Here is a 25,089-nt window from a genome sequence, read left to right as displayed (position 1 = left end):
CCATCCTCTACCCTTCCCCTAGATAAACAGACAAAAAATAATTATTTTTTTACATAAGTTTACATAATGATGAATTACTTAATGAATATTCTATGTGGAGGAATTTGTAATAAAGCGCAGTACAGCATCAGGTCAGTTCCATGGATTCTCTTCAGGAGGTTATTTCTATTATAGATGACCCCTCTTCCCACCCCACCCCACCCCCAGCTGCCACAGTGCAGTCTACCAGGCTTTCCATATTGTTCTCACTGGCAGAAAAAGTGAAAGTCTGCATGACATCTGATCCCACCCTCAAGAATTCCATGTGAGAGCTGGTGAACTGCCAAGGAGTTGTTTTTTATTTTCCATTGAAATTTTGAAAAAGTAAAAAAATCACAGAAACTATCATTTTTAGCAGCAGCTCATCCACTCACATCTCTTTCAATCATACACACTTCCAAACCAAGTACTTATACAGAAATTGCAGATTTAGGTCAGTAGAATTCAGGGATGGGAAAAGGCAGAGTCTATACCAAACGGGGGCTGTTGAAAGTAACCTCATCTTGACCTGCCAATGGACCTCTTGGCCTGGTGCAGTCACAGGCAGGCCTTAAGGCTGGGTTGGCCCACTGATCCTTGGTCTCTTAGTATAACAAGGGTTTATTCATTTGCCAGTGTCAAGAAGGATGTAGCTGGTCTACTTATAGTCAGTAGTGGGAAGCCCTCCAAGTAGAATGAGGGAATTCTCACAGCAGGCAGAATGCAGATGGTAGAGCCCCCACCAAATGGGGTCGAGTCAAGCAGCTGGGAGACGCGGCCAGAGAGCTTTCCTTGTCCATCGGACTCGCCTTCCTCTTGCTCTTCATCCCTCTCCCCCAACTTCAATCTCCATCCTACTATTTCAGCACTTTGTTCCTGAGAGTGCAAAAAAGATCTTCTAAAATTAAGAATGAGTTCTTCTTGGGCCAGATGAAGTCTCTCTGCTAACACCAGAAAGACAGAACTTTGTCCTACCATCTAACTCTGAGTGTCTGATGGAACAGTAATCGTGGCCATTGGGTACTTATATGCTGGGCATTTCATGTGGGTTAACTCATGAGTCCTCACAAGCAGCCCATGTCATGCTCCCGTGTGACAGATGAAGAAACTCATCCTCAGAGGTCAAATGACTTGCCCAGGGTCACTCAGCTGGTCAGTAAAACCCATGTTTGTCTGACACACTGTGCATGTCTGAACAAAAGGAGAACAAATCAAAAGTCCCATCCCAGCTTGTATCCTATTTCACCCATTTCTTCTTTGGCTGTATTTCCCACTTTAATTTAGGAAGCAAATACAAAGAAGAGCAAACTTTACAGAATTAAAGTTTCAATTTGATGTTACCAACCAATTCTATCACAGTTTCTACCTCCAACTCTTTTTTGTTTTTTCAGCCAAGAGGACGAAGTAAAACTGTGTTTATTTCTTTGCCCCTTTTCTCCCCACAACAGAACCTGGTTGTCTCCTGTCTAAGCTCTGTTAAGTTTAAAAGTGAAAAGTGAAAGTTTCTTAGTTGTGACCAACTTCGTGACTCCATGGACTATACAGTCCATGGAATTCTCCAGGCCAGAATACTGGAGTGGGTAGCCATTCCCTTCTCCAGGGGATCTTCCCAACCCAGGGATCAAATCCAGGTCTCCCGCATTGCAGGCGGATACTTTACCAGCCGAGTCACCTGGAATTACCATTAATCATCCCTATCAAACATACTGTTTTAATATCATATGCAAATTAGCCAGACGGATGATTCTGAAGTAATAATAGTTTTCTTGTGTTACGGAAACTCTTGAATATACATAAGGTAAATAAATATTCATGGAACAAATATTAGGATATATATTTTAGCACTCCCTATATGTAAAGCTGTAAGTGTATGTGTGTGAGGGAGAGAGAGAGAGCTCACACACACACGCAAGAGTGGGGAGGATGGGAGAGAGAGAAGCCATTTCTTCTATTTGATTCGTTTACAGCCAGTATCACCACATCTTAGCAATTCTGGCAAGTGAAACAGTGCTTAGAAAACACTTGCTGTTTAGCTTCTCTCAGCCAGATCTAAGCAATTGTCACCCAGTTAACCACTGAGGGTGATGCTGGCACCGACCTGCGTTTGGATGCTCTACTACAGCTTCTGGAGTCCAGAGCCCGGCCTTCACATAGCCCCTCTTCTCCAGAGTTAGGAGGAAGCTGCCATCTCCAACCACAACCTCCCCACTATCCAGACGTTCCAAAAGGCCCTGAAGAATAGAAAGAAAAATCACCTTCTTTTTATTTTTCCTAAAAGCAGTTTCCAGTTGTAGGAAAGGTGGGTACAGTGGTCTTACAGCTCCAGTTTTGTGAAAATCATCTGTGCCTGATAGTATTTCAGAAAACTTGAGTAGACTCTATTGGACAATCCAGGTACTTGTTTTGCCCCAAGTTCTGTGACTATTTTTTCTTAAATACCATTTAATATGAATCAAATTATAGTGAAAATGCTGATTCCATGATATTTCGATTTTTCAAGATGTTTGTGGTAGACACTGCTTATCGCCTAACTAACATTCATTTTTTTCTCCTCGTGTTTGCTAATGTATTTTGTTTGGGGAGACAATGTCCCCAACTTAAAAAAAACTCTCGGGTCTCAGGCTCCTTTGCTGTGGGGGACTGGCCGTGTGATACAGTGGTGGCCGATGGGTATAAGTGAAAGCCTGCTGAAAATTTCTAGAAGAGATTTGTTTTCCTGATAGAGATGCCCACACCCTTCCATCTTGTCCCTTTTTCTCCTTCCTGTCTGGACTATCAGCTCAAGTCCTGGTGCCACAGCCATCATCTTGCAGCCATGCCACTGAAAGCCACGTGCTAGGGCTGAGGGCACAGGCTGATACCTGCAGCCTGGTGTCTTGACCACAGCTTAGAGGAGCTGCAGAGGCCGTGGACCGTGACTGCATTTTTTAGGTGAGAAAAATAAACCTCTTTTTTTGTGTGAACCATTGGACATAATCCTACTAGACACAGCATTTCATAGTTCTGCCCTACATTTTTCCGGGATGTCCCCAGACTTGTTATCATTTGGTACTCCTAACAAGTCTGGGAGCTAGGCAGGACAGACAGTTTTTATTGCAATTTTATAAATGAGGAAACTGAGGTTCAGAGAGGCTGAGTGAATTGCTCAAGATCATAGAGCTCAGTAGCTAAAACAGTAGACGTCAGACCTTCTAAATTTCTAATCTAGTCCCTCTTTTGCCTCCTTTCTAGTCAGCCCACCTATAACCTGAATAAAAGATTGCATCCAGAGCAGTTATCCAAGGGCTAATGGTGTCCATTGAGTATAAAGTACGTCCCCAGATACCTACATGGTTCATCCTCTCATTTCCTTCAGGTCATTTGTCAAGTGTCATTTTCTTCCAGAGAGACCTTCCTTTTGATTTATAAAAACTGCAAATAGCCCCATGGGAATCCTTATCCTTCTTGCATAGACTACATTAGTTGAAGATATAACCTTTTTCTCTTTTATTTTTACAATTTTGAAAGTATGATAACACATTTACAGGAGACTTGGGAAATACAGAACAAAGTTATGTATAGTTTATTTTTTAAGTAGATAAATTAAGATTTTTAGTTGGGGTTTCAATATCAAATTCTCAAAAATTAGTAGAATGAATATACAGAAAGACAGAAGAATATAGAAGATTTGAAAAGCATCAAGTGTCTCCTAGTTTATAGTCTATGGGAACTTGAATAAAATTTGTATCCTACTGTTGTGTGAAAATTGTATGAATCTTAACTAGCTTGAATTGGTTTGAAGATACAACCTTTTAGTGAGAATATCAGCCAGTTCATCTCAACTCTGCCTACAGCTGGACACAGAGCAGTGCGTGAATAGGGGAGCTGCCCCTTGTAACCAGTCACATCTGCAACTCAGGAAAGTATGTTAGAAGTGGCTGCCCTGAGGCTAAACCCCAGGCCACTGTCCTGCTCCGTTTTCCTGTGGAGGGAAGTGGAATGCAGCCCAGCTGTGTCAACCAGCAACACTGTTTTGGCAGAGAGAGCTCCTGACTCTGGTTATTTTTCCATACTTCATATCCAAAGATAAATTTTAGCTGAATGTAGAAGAAATGTTAATGTATTCTATGATTCTCACCTCTCTCCCTACTCCCTCCATAGAGTGAAATTTGCTCCTTTCATTTTGTACTTTTGAAACATAAAAAGGACTTAAACTTCCACTGAGACCTTCCCACATACTAGATCCAGTTTCTAGGCAAGAGGGATAAACATTGGAATAATGGTCACTGCCCTCAAGAAGCTCTAAGTTCTGGTTGCCTTGGGGAAGGCCATTATATCAACAGACCATCACAGTACAGGGTAATGACTAAATGCTGTGGAGGGATGTGGAAGAGAGAATCAAAGGTATCATCATTTGTCTCAAATTCCAAATTGAAAATCTAACATATTTCAATGAAGCTAACTTTGTTAAGAGTTGGATTGAATATTACACATTCAACAATTCTAGAGGGGAAAATATTAACACACAATCTGGCTGTTACAGGTTGATCTCTCACCTCCCACATCCGATCTGTCATAGGGTTACACCAAGCCTATCTATTTAACACATCTCACATATGCCCCCTCCCCTATCCTTACTGCCCTGGACTATTATAATGGTCTCCAGTTCACTCCAGCCCGCTCTAAACTATCTTCCACTGCTGCCAGAACAAAGCCTTGTCTGACCTACTCTTATTTATGATTACATCCCCTTTTGTCTCTTGCTGAAGTTCGTATAGCTTCCATTCCTGCATCCATCATCTGTGTTGCATATCTGGTCACTTACCTGTTGCCTCTGTTTGGCTGTAAGATGCTTGAGGCTCAGGTGACAAGCCTGTCTTGTCACCTTCTTGTCTCTCCACCTCATATGGCACCCAAAGTGAAGTGAAGTGACAGTCGCTTAGTCGTGTCCATTCTTTGCGATCCCATTGTAGCCTGTGAGGGTTCTCTGTCCATGGAATTCTCCAGGCAAGAAAACTGGAGTCAGTTGCCACTCCCTTCTCCAGGAGATCTTCCTGACCCAGGGGTCGAACCTGGGTCTCCCGCATTGCAGGCAGATTCTTTACCATCTGAGCCACAGGGGAAGTAGGCCCTTAATAAACTATGCCAAGAGTTAGCAGATGACTGGATTGTTTTGAAAATGTCACGTATCTCATGTGTTACAAGTTTGGTCCTGACAAGGAGGGAAAAAAATAATACTTTAATAGAAAATTAGCTAGGGTTTTAAGAAAATGATGGTGGAAATTCGACTGTTGCCTTCATGATAACAAGTAAGACATTTTTATCTGTCATCTGGATGTTTGTCCAGTATTTTAAAATTTTGCCAGTTTTCTAAACAGCTATTAGCAAAATAAATTATCAAGATATGCAATCAGAGCATCTTTTAGCCCCTCTTTCACTGCTAGACTTAACACCTCAGTTAACTGCTATACCTTTACAATCTAAATATAGCTCTAAAATGACAGAGGACTGTGTAAAATAAAGAACACTGTAAATTATTTGCACTATATCTATATTTTCATTCCAGCCTCCCTTTCTGTTTGGCAGTGACTCTCCCTGGGATCTGAGTTAGCTCTGAGAGGCACTGATGCCCTCTTTCTGCAGATAGCAGTATCTAGACCTCTTGGATTTAAGATCTGGCTTCAGGGCACCTTTATTCACATACAGAGGAGTAGGGCAACTTCACTTTGTGGCAGGAAGCTGCCAGAGGTCCAGTCTACTTAAAATCTCTCTCCATCTGCCTGAAATTGCTACCAGGACTGCTCATTTGTATTAAAGAAAGCAATTGGAGCTGTCCTCTGTGGCAGTTAAATGAATACTTAAGATGCACCTGTTAGCTGAGAAGAGTGGTGAGCTTAGCTCTACCCCACTAACATTTAACTCCCAGGCCCATATTAGCATGGGCTCTCGTATGAAAATCTTGGTGTTGCAAAGAGCAGAGCCCAGCAGGAAACAGAACAGGGAAAGCATATTGAAGGAAAAAAAAAAAAAAAACCTTTAAAGAAATGAACTGAAAAGTAAACATAATATTAGAGAAAGAAATCATCATAAGGTTCTTTTTATCATGCTTATTTTCTTCAATGCCCATATTTTACTTTTATAACCAGAAAAATATATCCAAAATATGTTTTTTGTTAAGTTTTTTAAACTCATATTCCACATCTTATGTAATTACTATCATTATTGTGTCTTTCTGTACAGTGTGTGTATAAATATTTTTAATATAGTTGGGATCAGTCTGACATTTCATATCTCCTTTTGTAACTTATTGCCAAAGCACTTTGCCTGTTTCCACACTCAACTTTTTAATTGGCTGCCTAATAGCTTATTAAGTGAGTGATCTTTATTTACAGAGCCAGGACTGTGGGGCATCTTGGTTGCCCCTATCTTTTTAGTATAAATGAAATGGTGGTGCACGTTTCCACTTCTATCCTGTCGCTGCCTTGCCCACCCTCTCTTCTGAATTATCTGGCACAGGTGGCTCGCTTTGAGGAGTTTGGAGATGTTCCGCGCCCAAGTTCACGCCCTTCCTAATTGTGTTTTGTCACGTCTCCTCCCCACCACGCGCGCATCTAGTGTGAAAATGGGGGAACAGGGCGACAGCTGGGAAGCACATCAGGAAAGGGGAACTAGGAGACCGTAACTGCCGGACTACATGAGGTGGAGCCCCTACCCCTCCGCCCAGCACACCCCCACCCTAATCCCCGCTGCGGGTCTGAGGTGTCCGCGTCCGGGACTGGTTTCAGGCCAGTGCGAGGCTTGCGGGGTTCAGACAACCGCTCTTCTTCAAACGTGAGAGGAACGCGCTTTGGGACAGTTGAGTGGAAGAGCTGTGGGTGCAGGTGGGCTGAGGGTAGAAAACGTGAGCGCCATCTAAGTCTGAAAGGCTATATTTCAAATACCTGCTCCACCTGGACCCGATCTATGAGCCTGAACTAGTCTGCTGACTCTGAGCCTCAGTTTCCTCACCTGTAAAGTGGGAATAAAAGTGAAGCGGAGATAATTTGCATAGAGCACTAGCGCAGTGCAGGTACCGAGGCGAGGCTCCATAGCTGGTACCTAAGATTGCTATCTCATTCTGACACCGAGGCGGTACTGTAGTCCTGCGGACTCGCGAGGGGGTAAACGGAGGCTCAGAGCCCTCCAGGTGCCTCGCCCGGGCCGCAGAGCTTGGCCAGAGACTGAGGTGGAGCCCCCCGGCCAGGAGGGCTGAGTACCTCCCGGGCTCCCCGAAACTCACCTTCTTGACTCTGGGCCCCTCGATCGGTGCCATTGCGCCTCTCGGTGCAGCACAGAGTGGCGGGAGCGCGCGCCGCCAGGAGCCCGCCCCTCGTCCGGGGGAGGTCCCGCCCGCCCGCCCGCCTGCCCTTTAGTCCGCTGGCTTGGGAGCCGATGCCCGCACCCTCGCCCTCAGCCTCGCCATGCTCCGTCCGGGCATACGGCGGCTGCGGGGCCTCAGGCTGCTGGGCTTCCCGCCGAGGGGCTCCCCCGGCTGCCCACGCTCAGTCTGCAGCCGCCAAGGGTGAGTGGGGCCGGTCTACGCGGAGATCCGCGCCTGGACAGCTGCGGGGTTGCAAGCGAGGGGCCGAGACGTCTCCGGCTATGGGCACTTGGGCACTTCTAACCCTCACCTTCTTCAGTCAACTGTAGTGTCTTCTGTATTTTATCCAGAGATAGTCCGTGGGAAGGCAAACACAGGGGTATATATGGTCTTCCTTGGCTTATTATACCTTGTTTCTTTACAGTTCATCCTGGAGAAACTCATGATCTAGCTAGCTAGGAAGACAGTCATGCATATAAACATATCCAGCCGCTGAGCAATAATTATAATTAGAGAAGCAGGTACACGGAGAGAGGACCTTAAGCGAGGAAGAACATTGCACTCCTGGCTTTCTTCAACCTGGAAAACATTGGAGAGAGGAGGTGATCCAAGATTTATAGATAATGGACTTCATGATGATTATGGTTTTTCATGTAATAAAATGATAAGTGTGTTTTTAAAGTAGATTGAGATAGATTATTCTCTATGTTTCTTTGCGAAAAAGAAGTCATTTGTTCAATTCTTTAGCTCTGTTAGTTATCTACAATTGGTCAGAATTATGGAAAATGGGGTTCAGATCCGTCTTCCTCCCTCTCCCAACTAAGTCAGGCTGAGGCTCCCCAGATGATTAGATCAATAAATGCAAATCTCACAGACACTAGATGTTAAGTACTAGAAGAATAAATAAGGAGACTCATACTAGTCAGAAAAAAACAAACAGAAAACTTTAAGTATCATAGCCTAGTAAAGCTAATATTAAATAAATTGTCTTCCAGAGAGGAAAACCCACCCTTATCTGCAGAATCAAGATGGAAAGACAGAGCAGAAACAGTGATCATTGGAGGTGGCTGCGTTGGTGTGAGTCTGGCTTATCATTTGGCCAAAGCAGGCATGAAAGATGTGGTCCTTCTGGAGAAATCAGAGCTCACTGCTGGATCCACCTGGCACGCAGTAAGAGAACGCCTCAGCACTGTCACAGGCACCAAGCTATGCACTTGCAGGATTGGTTTCTTTTCCGTTCACAGCTCCCCACTGTGAGCCCTTTAGAGTGAGTTCCCTTTTCATAGTGTTGGAAAGTGCAATTGCAGCTTAGCTGATGGACTTCCAGGGGGGTGATCAACATTTATGATGTTGGTCATCTTGATAAGATCATCTTGAACATATGGCTTCTGGATTCACAACCTGGTTCTGTCCTTTTCTACTTATGTGACTTCCAGCAAGTTACTTAAGCTTCCATTTTCCAATATGTGAAATTGGAATAATATTAATAAGTGAAAGTGCAAGTCGCTCAGTCATGTCCCCTCTTTGCGACCCCACAGACTATACAGTCCGTGGAATTCTCTAGGCCAGAATACTGAAGTGGGTAGCCTTGCCCTTCTCCAGGGGATCTTCCCTGGAGTCGAACCCAGGAATCAAACCCAGGTCTCCCATGTTGCAGGCAGATTCTTTACCAGCTGAGCCATAAGGGAATATTAATGGTCCCTACCAAATAGGGTGATGATGAAGATTGAGTTAATATGTGTAAAGTTATTATGGTGAGCAATTAGTAAATGTTAGCTTTTGTATCAAAGGATAGTGGCTGAATATAGGCCTAAGACCTATGTACCCTCACCTGGCTTTAGTCATCCTTTTATACTTATTAATTTATAATTTTAGTTTAATGCTGGGCGACAACAGCTTGGCTTCATGAGGACTTAACTATGACAGCTGAGAACGTGTGACATAGCTCTCGTGTTAATTAAGACACACAACCGAGTTTATCTTGCATATTTAATGGTATGCACAATTGTTCCAGTTCTGTACAATAATTGGGCTTAGGTGGAAAGCTGCTCAAGTAAATGAGGCGATTGGCAGTACTTTCATACTGCCCATCTAGTTATTTCTGAAGTCAGGATGGGAGAGGAAGTTTTTAACAACATTAGATTCCATTTATGTTTGGAAGAAGAGTTGGGATAAACAACAAGTTCTGACTATATAGTACAGGGAACTGTAATCAATATCCTGTAATAAACCAAAATGGAAAGAATATGAAAAAGAATATATGCATGTCTATTTACATATATTTGAGTCACTTTGCTATACACCAGAAACTAACACAACATGGTAAATCAACTATCAGTTCAGTTCAGTGGTTCAGTCGTGTCTGACTGTTTGTGATCCCATGGACTGCAGCATGCCAGGCTTCTCTGTCCATCACCAACTCCCAGAGCTTGCTCAAACTCATGTACATTGAGCTGGTGATGCCATCCAACTATCCCATCATCAACTATTCCTTGATTTAAAAAAAAAGAGTTGGGTAGTGTTACCTTCTGCCTATCATCCCTTTCTGTCATTGGCTTTCTTCCATTGAGACAAGAGACAAGAGGGAATGCCGCTTTTAGAGGCCTTTTGACACCCAGAATGTACTCTTGGTATGGGATATAGTGGATCTCCTTTCTCCAGCCAAGTTTGGGGGAGGGCACTGCCCAGACTTAAGCCTAGTTCACTCCAGAGTCCCCATGGTCATGTAGTCAGACTACACCTGCCAACTGGACGGAGACTTCTAGAAAAACAGCACCAAGCCCAGTTTCTCTCCCTTCTTTCCTGCCAGCCCCCTCACCCCTCAGTCTGGGATGGAGGCCGGGTCCTCCTTGAGTGTCTCTCTCTGTTTGTTTTTCCCGAGTATCTCTTCTGCGCCCCCACTGGCACACTTGTCTCTTGTGTCACCGGTCCTGGCTCAGCTTCTTTCCTGGTATCTTGAGAGACGGTCCAGGAAGCCATTGACACTTCTGGCTCTTCTCCCCTCCCTGAACCAGACTTCCTAGGCAGGCTTCCTGTTGTCATGTAATAGAAAGCTTGTATTTATCCCCCACCTTTCTCTAACTCCTTTTTAGCAGACATTTGGTCATTCTTTCAACAAATATTTATGAAGAGCCTGTATTGTGTCAGGGCTTCCCTCATAGCTCAGTTGGTAAAGAATCCGCCTGCAGTGCAGGAGACCCCAGTTCGATTCCTGGGTTGGGAAGATCTACTGGAGAAGGGATAGGCTACCCACCCTAGTATTCTTGGACTTCCCTGGTGGCTCATCTGGTAAAGAATCTGCCTGCAATGTGGGAGACCTGGGTTCAGTCCCTGGGTTGGGAAGATCCCCTGGAGAAGGGAAAGGCTACCCACTCCAGTGTTCTGGCCTGGAAAATTCCATGGTCTGTAAAGTCCATGGGGTCGCAAAGAGTTGGACACGACTGAACGGCTTTCACTCACTCACTGTATTGTGTCAGGCCAGAACTGTTCTAGGAGATGAGGACACAGAAGTGCCCAAAAGAAAGCCCTGCCCTCACAGAGTCACATTCTGGTGGGGCAGATGGAAACCAAATCAGCGATGCTCTTGAGTAATCAGTGCCAGAAGAGTAGAGCTGGGTAAAGGGATTAAGAATGATGGGGGCTGAAGAGCCTGAAGGCTACTTTGAAAAAGTGACACTTGAGCAGAGATGGGCAGAGGTGAGGGAGTGAGGGGGCCATGAGGCTGTCCTGGTGAGAGCAGGTGGGAAGATGGAAATTTTTAATGAGTGGGAATACCCGAGAGGGTGGGCTTACACCTTTGTCACACTTCTGGATTGTAAAAGGAGGGTGTGCATTTTAACATTTTAATTACTAATTTTTTGATTTATAGTTGATTGATTTGATGTAACCTGCATTTTAGTTACTGGATTCCCTGCACTATCACTTCTTAAACATCTCATGCATAATAATGGTAACAATAAAATGGCATATCCTTAGCTTAAGATCTTTTTAAGAAAAGTAGGCAAAATTTTTAAGATGAAAGCTTCTTGTTAAAAGTTAACTGTGCAAAATAATTTCTATTTAAGCAGAGAGATACCGGGATGAGTTGGAAAGGCATTATCTGCTTTGTGAACAAAGTTGTAGACTCTGCTTCACAAAATGAGGTTCATGCAGTATGAGTTGAAGGTGGACTCAGGCATCAGGAGCCAGGTTATACGGGTCCCTGCAAATACAGACAGCAAAAATAGAATTGTCCTAGGAAGCTGATTAGAGGAATTCTTGCAAATCAAGGGGTCTCCCACTAAGGAGCATCATGAAGATATCCCACATGTTAGAATTTTTTGAGATGTAACTGACATATTAGTTTCAAGTATACCACATAATGATTTGATATTTGTATATATTGAAAAATGATCACAATAAGTCTAACATCCATTACCACACATAGTTACAAAACTTTTTCTTGTGAAAAGAAAAATGTTTTAAGATTTACCCTCTTCAGTTCAGTTCAGTCCAGTTCAGTCACTCAGTCGTGTCCGACTCTTTGCGACCCCATGAATTGCAGCACGCCAGGCCTCCCTGTCCATCACCAACTCTCTTAGCAATGTTCAAATATGCATTACTGTATTGTTAGCTGTAGTCACCATGCTGTACGGTACATCCCCCGGGACTTATGATCTCATAACTGGAAGTTTGTGCTTCGACTTCACTTTCACTTATCTCTTTTATGCACTGGAGAAGGAAATGGCAACCCACTCCAGTGTTCTTGCTTGGAGAATCCCAGGGACGGGGGAGCCTGGTGGGCTGCCGTCTATGGGGTCGCACAGAGTCGGACACGACTGAAGTGACTTAGCAGCAGCAGCAGCGGCAGCACCCATTTTACCAATCCTCCAACCCCTGCCTCTAGGAACCATCAATCTATTCTCTATATCTCTGAGTTCTGTTGTTTTGTTTGTTTGTTTTTAGATTCCATATGTAAATGAGATCATTCAGTATTTGGTATTTGTAGTTCTTTGCCTGTTTTGTTTAGCATAATGCCATCAAGCTTCATCTACGTTGTTGCAAATGACAACATTTCTTTCTTTTTTATGGCTAATATTCCATTATATATATATAATTATATATATCTATGTGTGTATACATATATATATCTCCATTCATTTTTAACATAGAGAAGTTTTGGAGGTGATATGGAAATGTGGAAGTTTGAGGGCCAGCTGGAGGGACAGACTACAAAAATAAAGGCAGTTTCACTGAAGTACAAACATGTGCTCAAGACTAAACATTTCTGGAGCAAGGGGAATCAGATGCTTTGGGGAGGAAGGCGCAGCTTGTGAATATTCAAAATGGAGTCACAAATCCCCAAAGTCCTGAGGTTTCGCTATATTTTAATGAGACTGCTTTGTCAGCACCTGATACTACTATTGATACTAATATAGAACATTTCTTGTAGGATGGAAGGAAAGGGGAGAAGATGGCGTAAGAAATGGTTTTGGCCCAAGAGGTCCCTGGGAGAGGCTGCCCCTGGGAACGGTGCTAAAGAGGATGTTTTGGAGGGCTGAGAACTAAAGATGCAAAACTTTCCATTTAGGAAAACAATATCAGGCCTTCTATTTATTTTATGTAAAATATAAGAAAGAAATTAATCTTTATTGATCTTTATAAATAGCCCTTGCCTTTGATGTGGTTGACGTATTGTGTATGATGACAAGGTTGGCCAGGGAGAGGTTGACAGTCTACAGTGGAAGCATCCTCATTCTCTGGTCTGTCTTCACTCAGCCATGACATACTGCAGATCACGTGTTGTAGGATATCAACAGGATACTGAGCTCCAGGATATTGTGATTGATTTTACAGAAACAAGGCTTTAAATAATAGTGTTTGTGATGAAAGGGAGAGCGAATGACTTTGAGAGTGTTGTACTACACAGAGATTAATTGGTTATACTGTAACAGTAATTAAAAGAGTTGTAAAACTTAAAGTTTTTCTTTTGAAAAAAGACAAATGTCCCCAGTTTGGTGATCTTTGTAGTGATGGAAATAGCTTCAGGTAGTCTATGTAGTATAAACATATAAAACAATAGACATAGTCTATTCCTTCAAAGTCAAGGTGATGTTCACAATAAGTGAAAAACAATGAATTTTAGCAAAATAGTCCTGTTGGAAAGAAAGCATTTTGAGAGGGGATGTTTGGAAATGTTGATATCATGATTAGATTTTTTTCTTACCAAAATGATATACCACCTAGAAAAACTCTCATGTATGCAAGAGATACATTTAAATGTAAATACATTTAATGTTTTCCCAAATAAGGAGTTTCAGTAGGGTTTGTATCCATTTGTTAAAAATATAAAATGTGAAAGTGAAGTGAAAGTGTTAGTCACTCAGTCGTGCCCTACTCTTTGTGACACCATGGACTATAGTTCACCAGGCTCCTCTGTCCATGGGATTTTCCAGGCAAGAATACTGGAGTGGACTGCCATTCCCTTCTCCAGGGGATCCTCCCAACCCAGGAACTGGACCCAGGTCTCTCGCGTTACAGGCAGATTCTTTACTTCTCACTGCCCTAGCAGCAGGGAAACTAGGCTAGTGTGAGTTGCTAATAGAAATAGTTATTCTAGTTCAGTAAGAAAGATGAACTTTTCCTTCACCAGAAATTCACAGAAGAATTTGTTCCCTAGGCAAAGGATATTGGGCTAAACATTTTGAGTAAAAGTTTTACAAAAACAAATCCATGTGACTCTTTCAGAAGAGAGATCATTAACCTGTGAAAATAGCTTCCCAGGCTGGGAAAGAAGACTGATGTAGTGTAGATAGGTCACTTTCTGGTGGCCTGACTTAACCTAGGTTAAACTTAGAGGATCTTGAGGAGTGAATGATGGACAGAATCCTAGGCCCAGGCTCATGAAAATACATTTTCTCAATTGACAAAAGATACAAGGGAGACAAAATTGAGTTCTCTAGAAGATACCTGAAAGCCAAAGATTCTCTATTATTGAACTAGAAATGTTCCTATCAATCTAGATACCAATCATGTAAATAAGGATGAGATGTTTGGCTAAAAGTTAGGGAGTCTGACTCACAGTTGCATCATTACGGGGCTGGACTATGAGAGAACTTATAAGTTGGGGCAACATTTTTCTCAGAAAAGTGGCCAAACACTTGAACAAGTACTTGATAGACACCCCAAGATTCTGGTCCATAAAAGATGATTGATGAACTTTAATGGTTTTTTTTTTTTCTTTTAAATAAGTACAGTTGATTTACAATGCTGTGTTAGTTTCAGGTATACTATTAGGTTGGTACAAACAAACTTTCGGTTTTGGACCATGAATTTTAAATCATTATAAGTAGACTTAAACACATCCTTATTAATCAAAATAGGAACCATTACGATCAAAACATTTTTGCCAACAAGAAATAAGTATGTTTTTTCCTGTAACATAAAAGTCTGTGCTTCGGGGTTTTATGAGCTCTTGGAAAGCATTTTCTGCTTACCACCAGTTGTAGATGTGTTTTCCCTGTAAAAAGTTGTCAAGATGCTTGAATAAGTGTAATCAGTTGGCAAGAGATCAGGTGAATATGGCAGATGAGGCAAAATGTTGTAGCCCAGTTGTTCAACTTTTGGAGCGTTGGTTGTGCACCGTGTGGTCAGTCGTTGTCTCGGAGAAGAACTGGGCCCTTTCTGTTGACCAATGCTGGCTGCAGGCATTGCGGTTTTTGATGCATTTCATCGATTTGCTGAGCATACTTCTCAGATGTAATGGTTTCACCAAGATTCAGAAAACCGTAGTGGATCAGATGGGAGCAGACCACCAAACAGTGACCATAACCTTTTTGTGTGCAAGTTTGGCTTTGGAAAGTGCTTTGGAGCTTCTTGTCAGTCCAACCACTGAGCTGGTCATCACCAATTGTCATATAAAATCCACTTTTTGTCACATGTCACAATGCCATCAAGAAATGGCTCATTATTTTTACATAGAATAAGAGAAGATGACACTTCAAAATGATGATTTTTTTTCTTCAGTCCGCTCATGAGGTGCCTACTTATCAACTTTTTTCACCTTTCCAATTTGCTTCAAATGCCGAATGACCATATAACAGTTGATGCTGAGTTCTTCAGCAAGTTCTTGTATAGTTGTAAGAGGATCAGCTTCAACAACTGCTTCTCTATTGGTCATTGTCAACTTCCAATGGCCAGCTACTATGCTCCTCATCTTCAAGGCTCTCGTCTTTATAAAACTTCTTGAACTGCCACCACACTGGGTCAAATGAGTTGTTGATGTTGTGAGTTGACTCTGCTGCTTTACGAGCCATATTGAACTCAAATAAGAAAATCACTTGAATTTGCTTTTGTCAAAATCATTTCCTTAGTCTAAAATAAATATAAAATACATAGCAAGTAGTAAGTCATTAGCAAAAAAACATAAAGTGAGAAATGTGCATTGAAATGATGTATAGCATAACCACACTTATTTAAGAATGTATTCCAATATCAAATGGCAAAGTTCAACAATGCGAAACTGCAATTACTTTTGCACCAGCATAATACAAAGTGATTCAGATATATATATTTTTTCAGATTATTTTCTATTATAGGTTATTACAAAACATTAAACATAGTTCTCTGTGCTAAGCAGTGGATCCTCATTATTTACCTATTTTATATATAGTAGTGTATATCTGTTCATCTCAAGCTCCCAATTTATCCCTCCCGCAGCCCTTTCCCCTTTGGTAACCATTAGTTTGTTTTCTACATCTGTGAGTCTGTGTCTTTTTTGTACACAAGTTCATTTGTATCTTTTTTTAAATTCTGCATCTAAGTGATATCATATGATATTAATGGGGGTGTCTTTGAGTTCAAGAGAACCAAATGCCCCATACAATCCTAGAAGAACCTTATAAATACTCCTAAACAGATTTTATTTTAAACAGATTGTGTTTGGATGAGCCTTCCAGGGTAAATTAGCTACAGAATGGGGCCCCAGACATTTAATTGAGAAAATTTGCTTCATATCATTGCTTCAAATTCTTTGTCTGGATGCTATATCATATCTGCTAGAATTGATAGAAGAGCTTTTGGAATGTAGTATTTAGATATTTTCTTGAAACGGATTATTCAGTATTGACTTAGGAAATATTTGTGGGGTAGAGTCTATGTGCTCATTCATGAAACTGGTTAAGCTATGACCAAAGTCTGTTTACCACTCAACAGGCTCTAGTTCTTGGGAATGTTTTAGTTCTTCACTTTTGGAAATTTCAAGAAATGAAACAGGAGGGCTGCTCAATTCAAGGGAATGGTGGGGACTGGGACAAGGAAAACTTTTTGTTTGCTTGTTCATAGTTCTTCTCCTTAAGGGAACGCATATGCTTTGTTAGTTTGAGTCCACATTATATGTCACCCCCCGCCATTCTTCCTAATAGTGCATATTCCTAACATAAGTGATTCCATCTAAGTCATCCCATTTCTGAATCTGCAAACAACTCTTTCTCTAATAACTTTTATGGACTTAACGTATATGTTTGTTGGCTGGTTCTTGCATTATTTATGTGGTTCAGATGGGTTCTTATAACTGTCATGAGCCTTAAGCAATGTGTGTTCAAACTGATTCTGATGTATTTTCACCCCCAAAGGACTGGCTGGTACTTCTCAGTTTCTCACCAACAGTAATTTAATTCTTAACAGATAAATCATTAACATTTTGAAAATGTTAATTTTTTTTTTGGTATTTCCTTTCCTTCCCACTTTTAAGGCAGGTTTAACAACTTACTTTCATCCTGGAATAAACTTAAAGAAAATACATTACTATAGCATCAAACTTTATGAGAAACTGGAAGAAGAAACTGGACAGGTAAATGCATTTAACTTGAAATTATCTTTTAGGTCAGTTTCTGAGATACAGAAGATTACTGAAGGATTTTGATATCATCATGTTTCACTGTCTGTAGTGATGTCTATGGGACGTGAAATGTCTAACGTGGTAGAAGATTCTGATGAGAGTTTAAGATGAGAACCTCTAGAGCTTGCTTTTCAATCAATTGAATTTCTTGAAGTATATTACCCATGTAACTACCTGCTCCTCTTGATTTTTTAAATGAGAAGAGAATAAAAAGCAGTCTTTAAAAATATCTTTGGTCAGCTACTATATATCTGGAAACTAAGAAATCAGAGCCTTTCAGCCCTGATTTGCAAAGGATCTGATGATCATACATGCCAGATTGTCACATGACTTTGAAAAGTACTTCCCTTAAAGCCCCTTACTTTTATTTTCATCTCATCTCATTTGTATTAGTACTTTCAAAATAAAGTGGCAGGCAAAAAGTATCCATAGACTGACTGAAGTCTACTTAAAATTTTCAAGCCATTTCCCTTTTCTAAAACCATCACATGGCTCCCCACAGTCTACAGGACAAAAGCCAGAGGGCCCTTTATTAGCTAAGCCCTGCCTGCTTTCCCAACATTTTCTCTTGCCACTCTTTGCTCTGCTTATATGCTTCAGCTATTCTTAATTATATACAGTTCTAGATTGAGCTGATCTCTGTCTCTGAGATGATATTCCCTCTGGTCCCTGTTTCAGCATCACCCTCCACCTTCCCGGCAGTCATCTGCTTTGAGAAGCCTTCCCTAACTTTCTTCACCCAGCAATCAGATGGGACTGAGTGTGCATCTCTTGGTTCTAAGAACATGAGTGCACCACCCTCTTATAACACGAATCTCTCTCAGTTGTGGTTGTTGCTTTATTTACTTTATTTAATTGGTCTTTCCTACAGACTCTGAGCAAGTCGAGGATAAGGAGTGCATCCTTGTGACTGTTCTGGGTCTTCACTGCTGTGTGCGGGCTCTAGTTGCTCCGGCAGGGGCTGCTCTCCAGGTGCAGCGTGCGGGCTTCTCAATGCAGTGGCTTCTCTTGTTGCAGAGCACAGGCTCTACGGCATGTAGGCTCAGTAGTTACAGCTCTTGGGCTTTTCTGCTCCACAGCATGTGGACTCAAACTCATGTCTCTTCACTGCAGATGGATTCTTAACCCCTGGGCCACGAGGGAAGTCCAAGGACTTCGTTTTTGATCTCTGTCACTCAGGGCCTCGCTGAGTGCTTGGCCAAGTAAAGAACTTCAGTAAATGCCAAATGAATGTTTCTTTCAGTTCATACTTATTCTCCTTGTTGCAACATTCTAATTCTTCATGTTCCTTCTTCAACTTTTTCTTTTTCCACAGAATTTTCTTCCACTCTGTAGATGAACACCATCTCACGTTGTAATTATGCATTTAGCTATCTGTCTTTACCTGCAGACTGTAAGCTCCATCCAGGCAGGGTCTTCCTCTCTCTTGTTCACAACAGCATCTCTAAGGGCTTAGTGTGGTGCCTGGCTCAGAGGAGGCACTTAGTGAATACTCCTTGAATGAATATCTTTTTGTATGCGGCAAACATGGTGTGTAGTTATCACTATCATGCAGAGTGAATCTCTTTTCTGGCACACCTGCATTTTTACTGTGCTGGAGAAGAACCATGGTTGAGTGCCAAATCATGATTTACTTATGAGTTTTTATTGGCATCATTGTTGCAGGTGGTGGGATTCCATCAGCCAGGTAGTATCAGAATTGCTACCACTCCTGTAAGGGTAGATGAATTTAAATATCAAATGACTCGGACTCGCTGGCATGCAACAGAGCAGTATATTATTGAACCTGAAAAAATTCAAGAAATGTTTCCTTTACTCAACATGAATAAGGTATTTATCTTAAGGGCATTTTCACCATTTGTTAATTTTAATTAAGATTAGAAAATGTTATTTTAGACAGTTAATTAAAAATAGAAAAACTTTGTGCATACATTTTGAATGACAAAATCAGATGTTTAATGCTGAAGTTTGGGTAAATGAGAAGGTGGGATATTATGTATGTTAAATAAAGCAAAAGTAATGAACAATCTGATTAGTTTTCTACCTATGACAACCAAGGAAATATTTTCAATACCTCTCTATTACTGTGTCCCTCAGATCTAGAGGTTTTTATAATAAACCTTCTGCTTGAGACATGCAAAGAAAATAACTGCGTGTGATAAATGTGTGTGTAGAAAGAATATATTAAATAATTTTTTTATAAAATCAAAGATAGAAATACATGCTGTCCCTAATATATATTGCTACACAAATATCACCTAACTCAAATAAACTAGCTTGACAATCTCTGTATCAGGTTATTGATCTAACCAAATTTGGCTGAGAAAATCCATTTGGATATTTAGTGTCTTTTTGCTGAGTGATAATCCCTTTTGAATAATAGTAAAAATGACTAATACTGCACTACCTCACACTACAGCACATAATTATGTACTAGATATTTGCTAAGCCTTTCACATGTATAATCTCATTTAATCTTCACAATAAAAATAAGAAGCATTTGGGCTTCCCAGATGGCCCAGTGGTAAAGAATCTGCCTGCCAATGCAAGAGACACACAAGAGATATGGGTTCATTCCCTGCGTCAGAAAGATCCCCTGGAGTAGGAAATGGCAACTCACTCTAGTATTCTTGCCTGGAAAATTCCATGGACAGAGCAGCCTGGCAGGCTACAGTCCATGGGGTCACAAAGAGTCACACAGGACTGAGCGACTGAACCTACCCACACCAACACACCCACACATTATCAAGAAACAGGAAATTGCAGCGTGGTTCACATAGTGGGCTCAAGACCATCCAGTTAGAAAGTTGGAGCAGAGATTTGCACCTAGGCTCTCTGACTCCTTTATACATACTACCTCAGGGTATCAGGCAGGGCTGTTCAGGGAAGCAGAGGCTTGTGTTTCTCCCTGGTAAGTCCGGCAGTGTCTCTGATCCAAGAGAGTTCATAGCTTTGATCTGGGAGCTGGGGTTGTTTGCCTCTGGGAGTCTTTACAGGCTGCTGCACTCCCTTGTCTATAGTTTTGTGTGATTCCAGTGCGATGGCAGTTTGGTGTTGCATCGCATCGTATGCATTAACATTCTGCCACCACTACTAGGAAGCATATTCTGTTTATATGTCAATCTTGGGGTGCTTTGCTGCAAGTCCTCACCATCACAGATTTTTCTCAAGAAAATTAGGCAGTGGAAATATGTGGGAAGAGTATTCTCTGCATATGGGCAGGGTTCCAAATCAAATAGATAGAGGATCACTGCATAAGGACATATCCATTATAAAAGACCAGTGTGATGTGTGTGTGTGTGTGTTAGTCACTCAGTCTTGTCTGACTCTTTGCAACTCCATGGACTGGAGCCCACCAGGCTCCTCTGTCTATGGAATTCTCCAAGCAAGAATGCTGGAGTGGACTGCCATTCCCTTCTCCAGCGGTTCTTCCCGACCTGCATTGTAGGCAGTTTCTTTACCATCTGACTAACCAGGGAAGACAAGTGATATTTAGAAGTTTACAATAATACAAATGCCATTGAAATAAAAATTCTCTTGCACTAAACCTGTAACCAGAGATTGGATTAGTAATCCAAAACTTCCCACAAAGGAAAGCTGGGCCCCAGATGGCTTCACTGGGCCCAGACATTAAAGAAGAATTACTACAATTCTTCACAAAGTCTTCCAAAAATAGAAGAGAAGTGAACCCTTTCCAACTTAGTCTATGAGGCCAGAATGTATACCAAAACTAGACAAAGATGTCATGAGAAAAGAAAGACCTGTATCTCTTATGAATACTGATGTAAAAATCCTCAACAAAATACTAGCCAATTGAATTCAGCAACTTATAAAAAAAAGATTCTTTAGCATAACCAAGTGGAATTTATCCCTTATGCCAGGTTAGTTTTAACATCTGAAAAATCAATCAATGTAACTTTGGATAAATAGAATAAAGGATAAAAAACACATGATCATCTCAATAGATGCAGGAAAAAAAAATTGACGAAAGCCTCTGGCCCATACTTGGTGCTTAATAGATTTTTGTTGAATAGGTGAGAACTAACTATATAGTTCATTGCTCCCTCCTTGTTTCATCTGAGCTGGATTCTTCTTTGTTTCTCCCTCAGTATCTCAAGCCCTAACACAAAGTAGGTATTTAAGAACAAGTTGTTTAATGATTGAATCAAGTACACATTTCCCCGATACCAGTTATATATTTAACATGTGAATTTATTAATAATATTAAATAATTAAATATAAATAACTGATCAATTAGTATTAGATTTGACTACAGATGTCAGAAACCAAAATAATAATGCTTAGACAAGATAGGTGTTTATTTCTCTTTTATTTAGGTAGTCCAGGGCTTGAATGGTGACTCTTCTCCATGAAGGCTTCAGGGACCCAGTTGCCTTCTAAATCACTGCTCTGCCATTCCTAGGGTGTGGCTCTTTTGTTCTTATTCCAGGATGGCAGCTAGAGCACCAACCATCATGTCTGCCTCACAGGCAGCAGGGTGGAGGAAGGGACAAAGAAGGGACAAGAGGCATATGCCAGTTGTTTTTTAAAAATGATTCATGTGACTGTGATACTTTCATTTGCATTTCATTGACCAGAATTTTGTAACAGTTTCAGTTACCAGCTGGAACGAATGGCTGCCAGCTATTGGACACTCTTTGTTCTTAGTGGTTATGTGTCTAAAAAAACATTTGTCTTCCATTGCTTTCTAGGGGAGGCAAGAATGAATGTTGGAGACAATTGCAAACTTCTTTCCAATAGCTTGTTTACTTGGCTCTAAATGTGATTCCTACCTAGGTCTGACCTTGGACAAGGAAAATAAAGTGAAGATGGAGCAATCTGATGCCACGATGCATTTTTAAAGTTAAGCTTTACTAAGTATTTGCTGGCAGGATAGTGAGTGAGTATATATATATAAATTCATTTGAATATTGACTCTTGTATGATCCATTTAGATTTTAGCTGGACTGTATAATCCTGGAGATGGTCACATTGATCCGTACTCTCTAACTATGGCCCTGGCGGCTGGGGCTAGGAAATATGGTGCCCTTTTAAAATATCCTGCCCCAGTGACTTCTTTGAAACCAAGGTCAGATGGAACATGGGATGTTGAAACACCACATGGATCTATGAGAGCAAATAGAATTGTGAATGCTGCAGGTAAGCATCTTTTCCAATAGTGGGTTTTTGTTTTTTTTTCAAGTGGCAAAGAAATAAGATATTTAGCTATAAAGTAATGTTTTATACTCTAAACATTGTTATGAAACACTGTGATGCTCTCATGTTGAACATTTTGTCTGTTTCTGAGCTACAAATCTCTCCTTCCATCACCTTGTTCTTCATATGTGAGATATGATGCTGCCCTTGGTTATCCATAAGAAGTTGGTTTTCCATCTTATTCTGTTCCGGGTCATATTTTGCCAAACTATGCTTCTTTTTCCTTCCTAAATTTTTGCCTTCTTTACAATAATAACCAAATTCTAATGTTCAAATTCATGAGCATTGTCTTTTTGATTTTTAGAGCAAATTTGATCATTTGTATCCTTTCTCATCCATTTTGATTACTTGACTCTATTCAAAAAACTTTTAACTCATTAAATGTATTGCATAATCTTTTCTTTAGTATGCTCTGTTACAATTTAGACTCAGAATGTTGAAGCCAAAAGGGATATTTGAGATAATCTAACAACTCACTCATCTTCCATTTGTGAAGATCAAAGTTCAAGAAGTTTATGTTTATTGCAAAGTGACAATTATGCTAATTGGCAAAATGACAGTTATGTCAAAACCAGGACTTGAACCTGGGTCTTTGGATTCTTGAGTTAACATACTTTCTATCAGGTCCTTCGCCTATGAAGTAATTTTCAAATAACACACTAAAAATAAATTATTGTGCAAATGAAACTGCTTGTGCTGTCTAACCTGGGATAATAATTTATATTTACCTATGGTACATAATGGTTAATTTAAAACCTAAAATAAGCATGAGGCAGCTGTTGATTTTCTCATGGTCTGCTCTTTGAGTCATTGCTTATATTTACAAAGTGAAAACAACCTTTATTATTTATCAGATCAGATGATATGCCATGAGAACATGCCAGAAGCAAGTACTCTTAGGATTCTTTCCTTTAGATTGTATCTTCTGTTTGATGTTATTTTTTTAACAAAACATTTTTAGTGACCCTGGAAAAAGTAATGTCTTCAATATTTAAGAGTTTATGTTAGTATTTCTGACTTTCCAATCCATGCTCCCATTTGTAAAGCATAAAAATCTCATTCTTTGCCATCATTTGAAATTCTAAATAATGTAAGATGACTTGCCTAAAAAATAAAAGCAAAAGCATTGCTTTGTTTTTGAACTTCACTTGCCCCGCCCCCAAGGAAATCTCCATCAGGAACTCCCTCCAACCCTCCCCCGCCCCCCATCACTGTCCTTGGGCACACCTGGTCTAAATTCTGCCAGAAGATCTAAGGCAATAAAACTGTTCGTTCTCTTTTTCCAAGTAGCAAAAATTTGTTGTCATCTTGCAACTTTCTTTATGGTCTCATGAATTCAGCCTCTAAAAACATTTGACAGTTTTCATAGTGATAGTAAATACTAAACAGACATTCTCTGACTTCTTATCCAGCACCTGTGACAGACATTGCTCATTGATCACTGAACTCATTTCAGAGAGACTTGGACAAACCCCATGATTTTTCTTACACAATGGTTCAGGCAGCCGCATGCTCTTAACTGTTTTGAGAAATAACATAGAAGACCTTAATTTAACACATTTATCTCTTATTTTCCTAAAATGGATAAATATTTATTCATACAATTCATTGCCATCATAATATTTCTTTTTTCTAAAGCACAATTTGTGAGGAATAAGGAATCATTGAAGAGAAAGAATAATTTCCAAAGAGATCTGACCTAAGTCTAGGACATTGGTTACCAAATGAGGTATTCTGTGCAGCTGTGCAATCCTGTGGGGTGGCCTGGGCAGAGGAGAACAAGAGCAGGAGGTCCTGGAGAAATATTTCTGGTGCTGGCCTCAAAAAGCAAATCCCAGAGCAGCATCAGAAAAACTGTTCTTCAGATGTCCTGCTTCTGAATGCCTTTGCTCCTGATGCCTTTAACTCAGCCACATCTGAGTTCCATCCTCAGGTCTTGATAACTCCAGGTAGCTCCTTGTTCACAGTTGTATGAAGAACTGTGTGCTTGTGCACTTGGTTGGTCAGTCGTGTCGGACTCTTTGCGACCCCTTGGACTGCAGGCCACCAGGCTCCTCTGTCCATGGGATTTCCCAGGCAAGAATACTGGAGTGGGTTGCCGTTTCCTTCTCCAGAGACTCTTCCCAACCCAGGGATTGAATCTGCTTCTCTTGCATTGGCAGGCAGATTCTTTACACTGAGCCTCCTGGGAAGCCATACAAAGAACTGTGTTGTCTCAATTCTCAGTTCTTTATGCCATTCAGATCACATCTCAGCCCCATATCTTTTTTTTTCTCCCCTTTTCTTCTCCATCTTTTCTTCTATTGGCAAACATTATTGGAGAAAATCTAACTTATCACATATTAGTAGTCTGTGGAAGGTATGGAGGAGTCTGTTTTTTTAAAAACACCTTTCTAAAGTATGGAGGTTCCCCTAAATGTAAGCCTTAGCAATTGGGGGTGAAGTTTTGGATATACCCTCTTCTGTTCTTCAAGCTAGCAATGATTGATTTTATGAATAAAAGCAACCATCTGCAGAAGGCATTGTACTGACCTGATTTAGAATGTGTGTCTGATGGAATGTTTCCCAGAGTTATTTGGTGAGACCAAGATGTCTCATAAATTTCAGAGCTAGCCTTCTGGCAGCTCTGAAACCTAAT

At 40.9% G+C, this 25,089-nt stretch overlaps 2 protein-coding genes across 3 annotated transcripts in view; one reads left to right on the top strand and one right to left on the bottom strand.

Moving 5' to 3' along the window:
* The window catches only part of BHMT2 (betaine--homocysteine S-methyltransferase 2), a 30,482-nt gene extending 23,099 nt beyond the window's left edge, over positions 1 to 7,383 (bottom strand). The window contains 4 exon segments of the mRNA XM_061430037.1: positions 227 to 311; positions 2,113 to 2,249; positions 4,823 to 5,209; positions 7,277 to 7,383. Coding sequence (XP_061286021.1) covers positions 227 to 311; positions 2,113 to 2,249; positions 4,823 to 4,903 — 303 coding nt within the window. The 5' untranslated portion in view covers positions 4,904 to 5,209; positions 7,277 to 7,383.
* A 23-nt stretch (positions 7,384 to 7,406) lies between these two features.
* The window catches only part of DMGDH (dimethylglycine dehydrogenase), a 79,286-nt gene continuing 61,603 nt past the window's right edge, over positions 7,407 to 25,089 (top strand). For both annotated transcript variants that reach the window (XM_061430035.1, XM_061430036.1), the window contains exons 1-5: positions 7,407 to 7,558; positions 8,353 to 8,527; positions 17,088 to 17,186; positions 18,900 to 19,064; positions 22,190 to 22,394. In XM_061430035.1, the coding sequence (XP_061286019.1) occupies positions 7,458 to 7,558; positions 8,353 to 8,527; positions 17,088 to 17,186; positions 18,900 to 19,064; positions 22,190 to 22,394 (745 nt within the window). In that variant the 5' untranslated portion in view covers positions 7,407 to 7,457. The remainder of the gene's footprint in view (positions 7,559 to 8,352; positions 8,528 to 17,087; positions 17,187 to 18,899; positions 19,065 to 22,189; positions 22,395 to 25,089) is intronic.

The sequence above is a fragment of the Bos javanicus genome, chromosome 10, assembly GCF_032452875.1.
Source record: "Bos javanicus breed banteng chromosome 10, ARS-OSU_banteng_1.0, whole genome shotgun sequence".
NCBI classification, from domain to species: domain Eukaryota; kingdom Metazoa; phylum Chordata; class Mammalia; order Artiodactyla; family Bovidae; genus Bos; species Bos javanicus.
The sequence above is the reverse complement of the archived record's forward strand: the minus strand, read 5'-3'. Positions and strand labels throughout refer to the sequence as shown.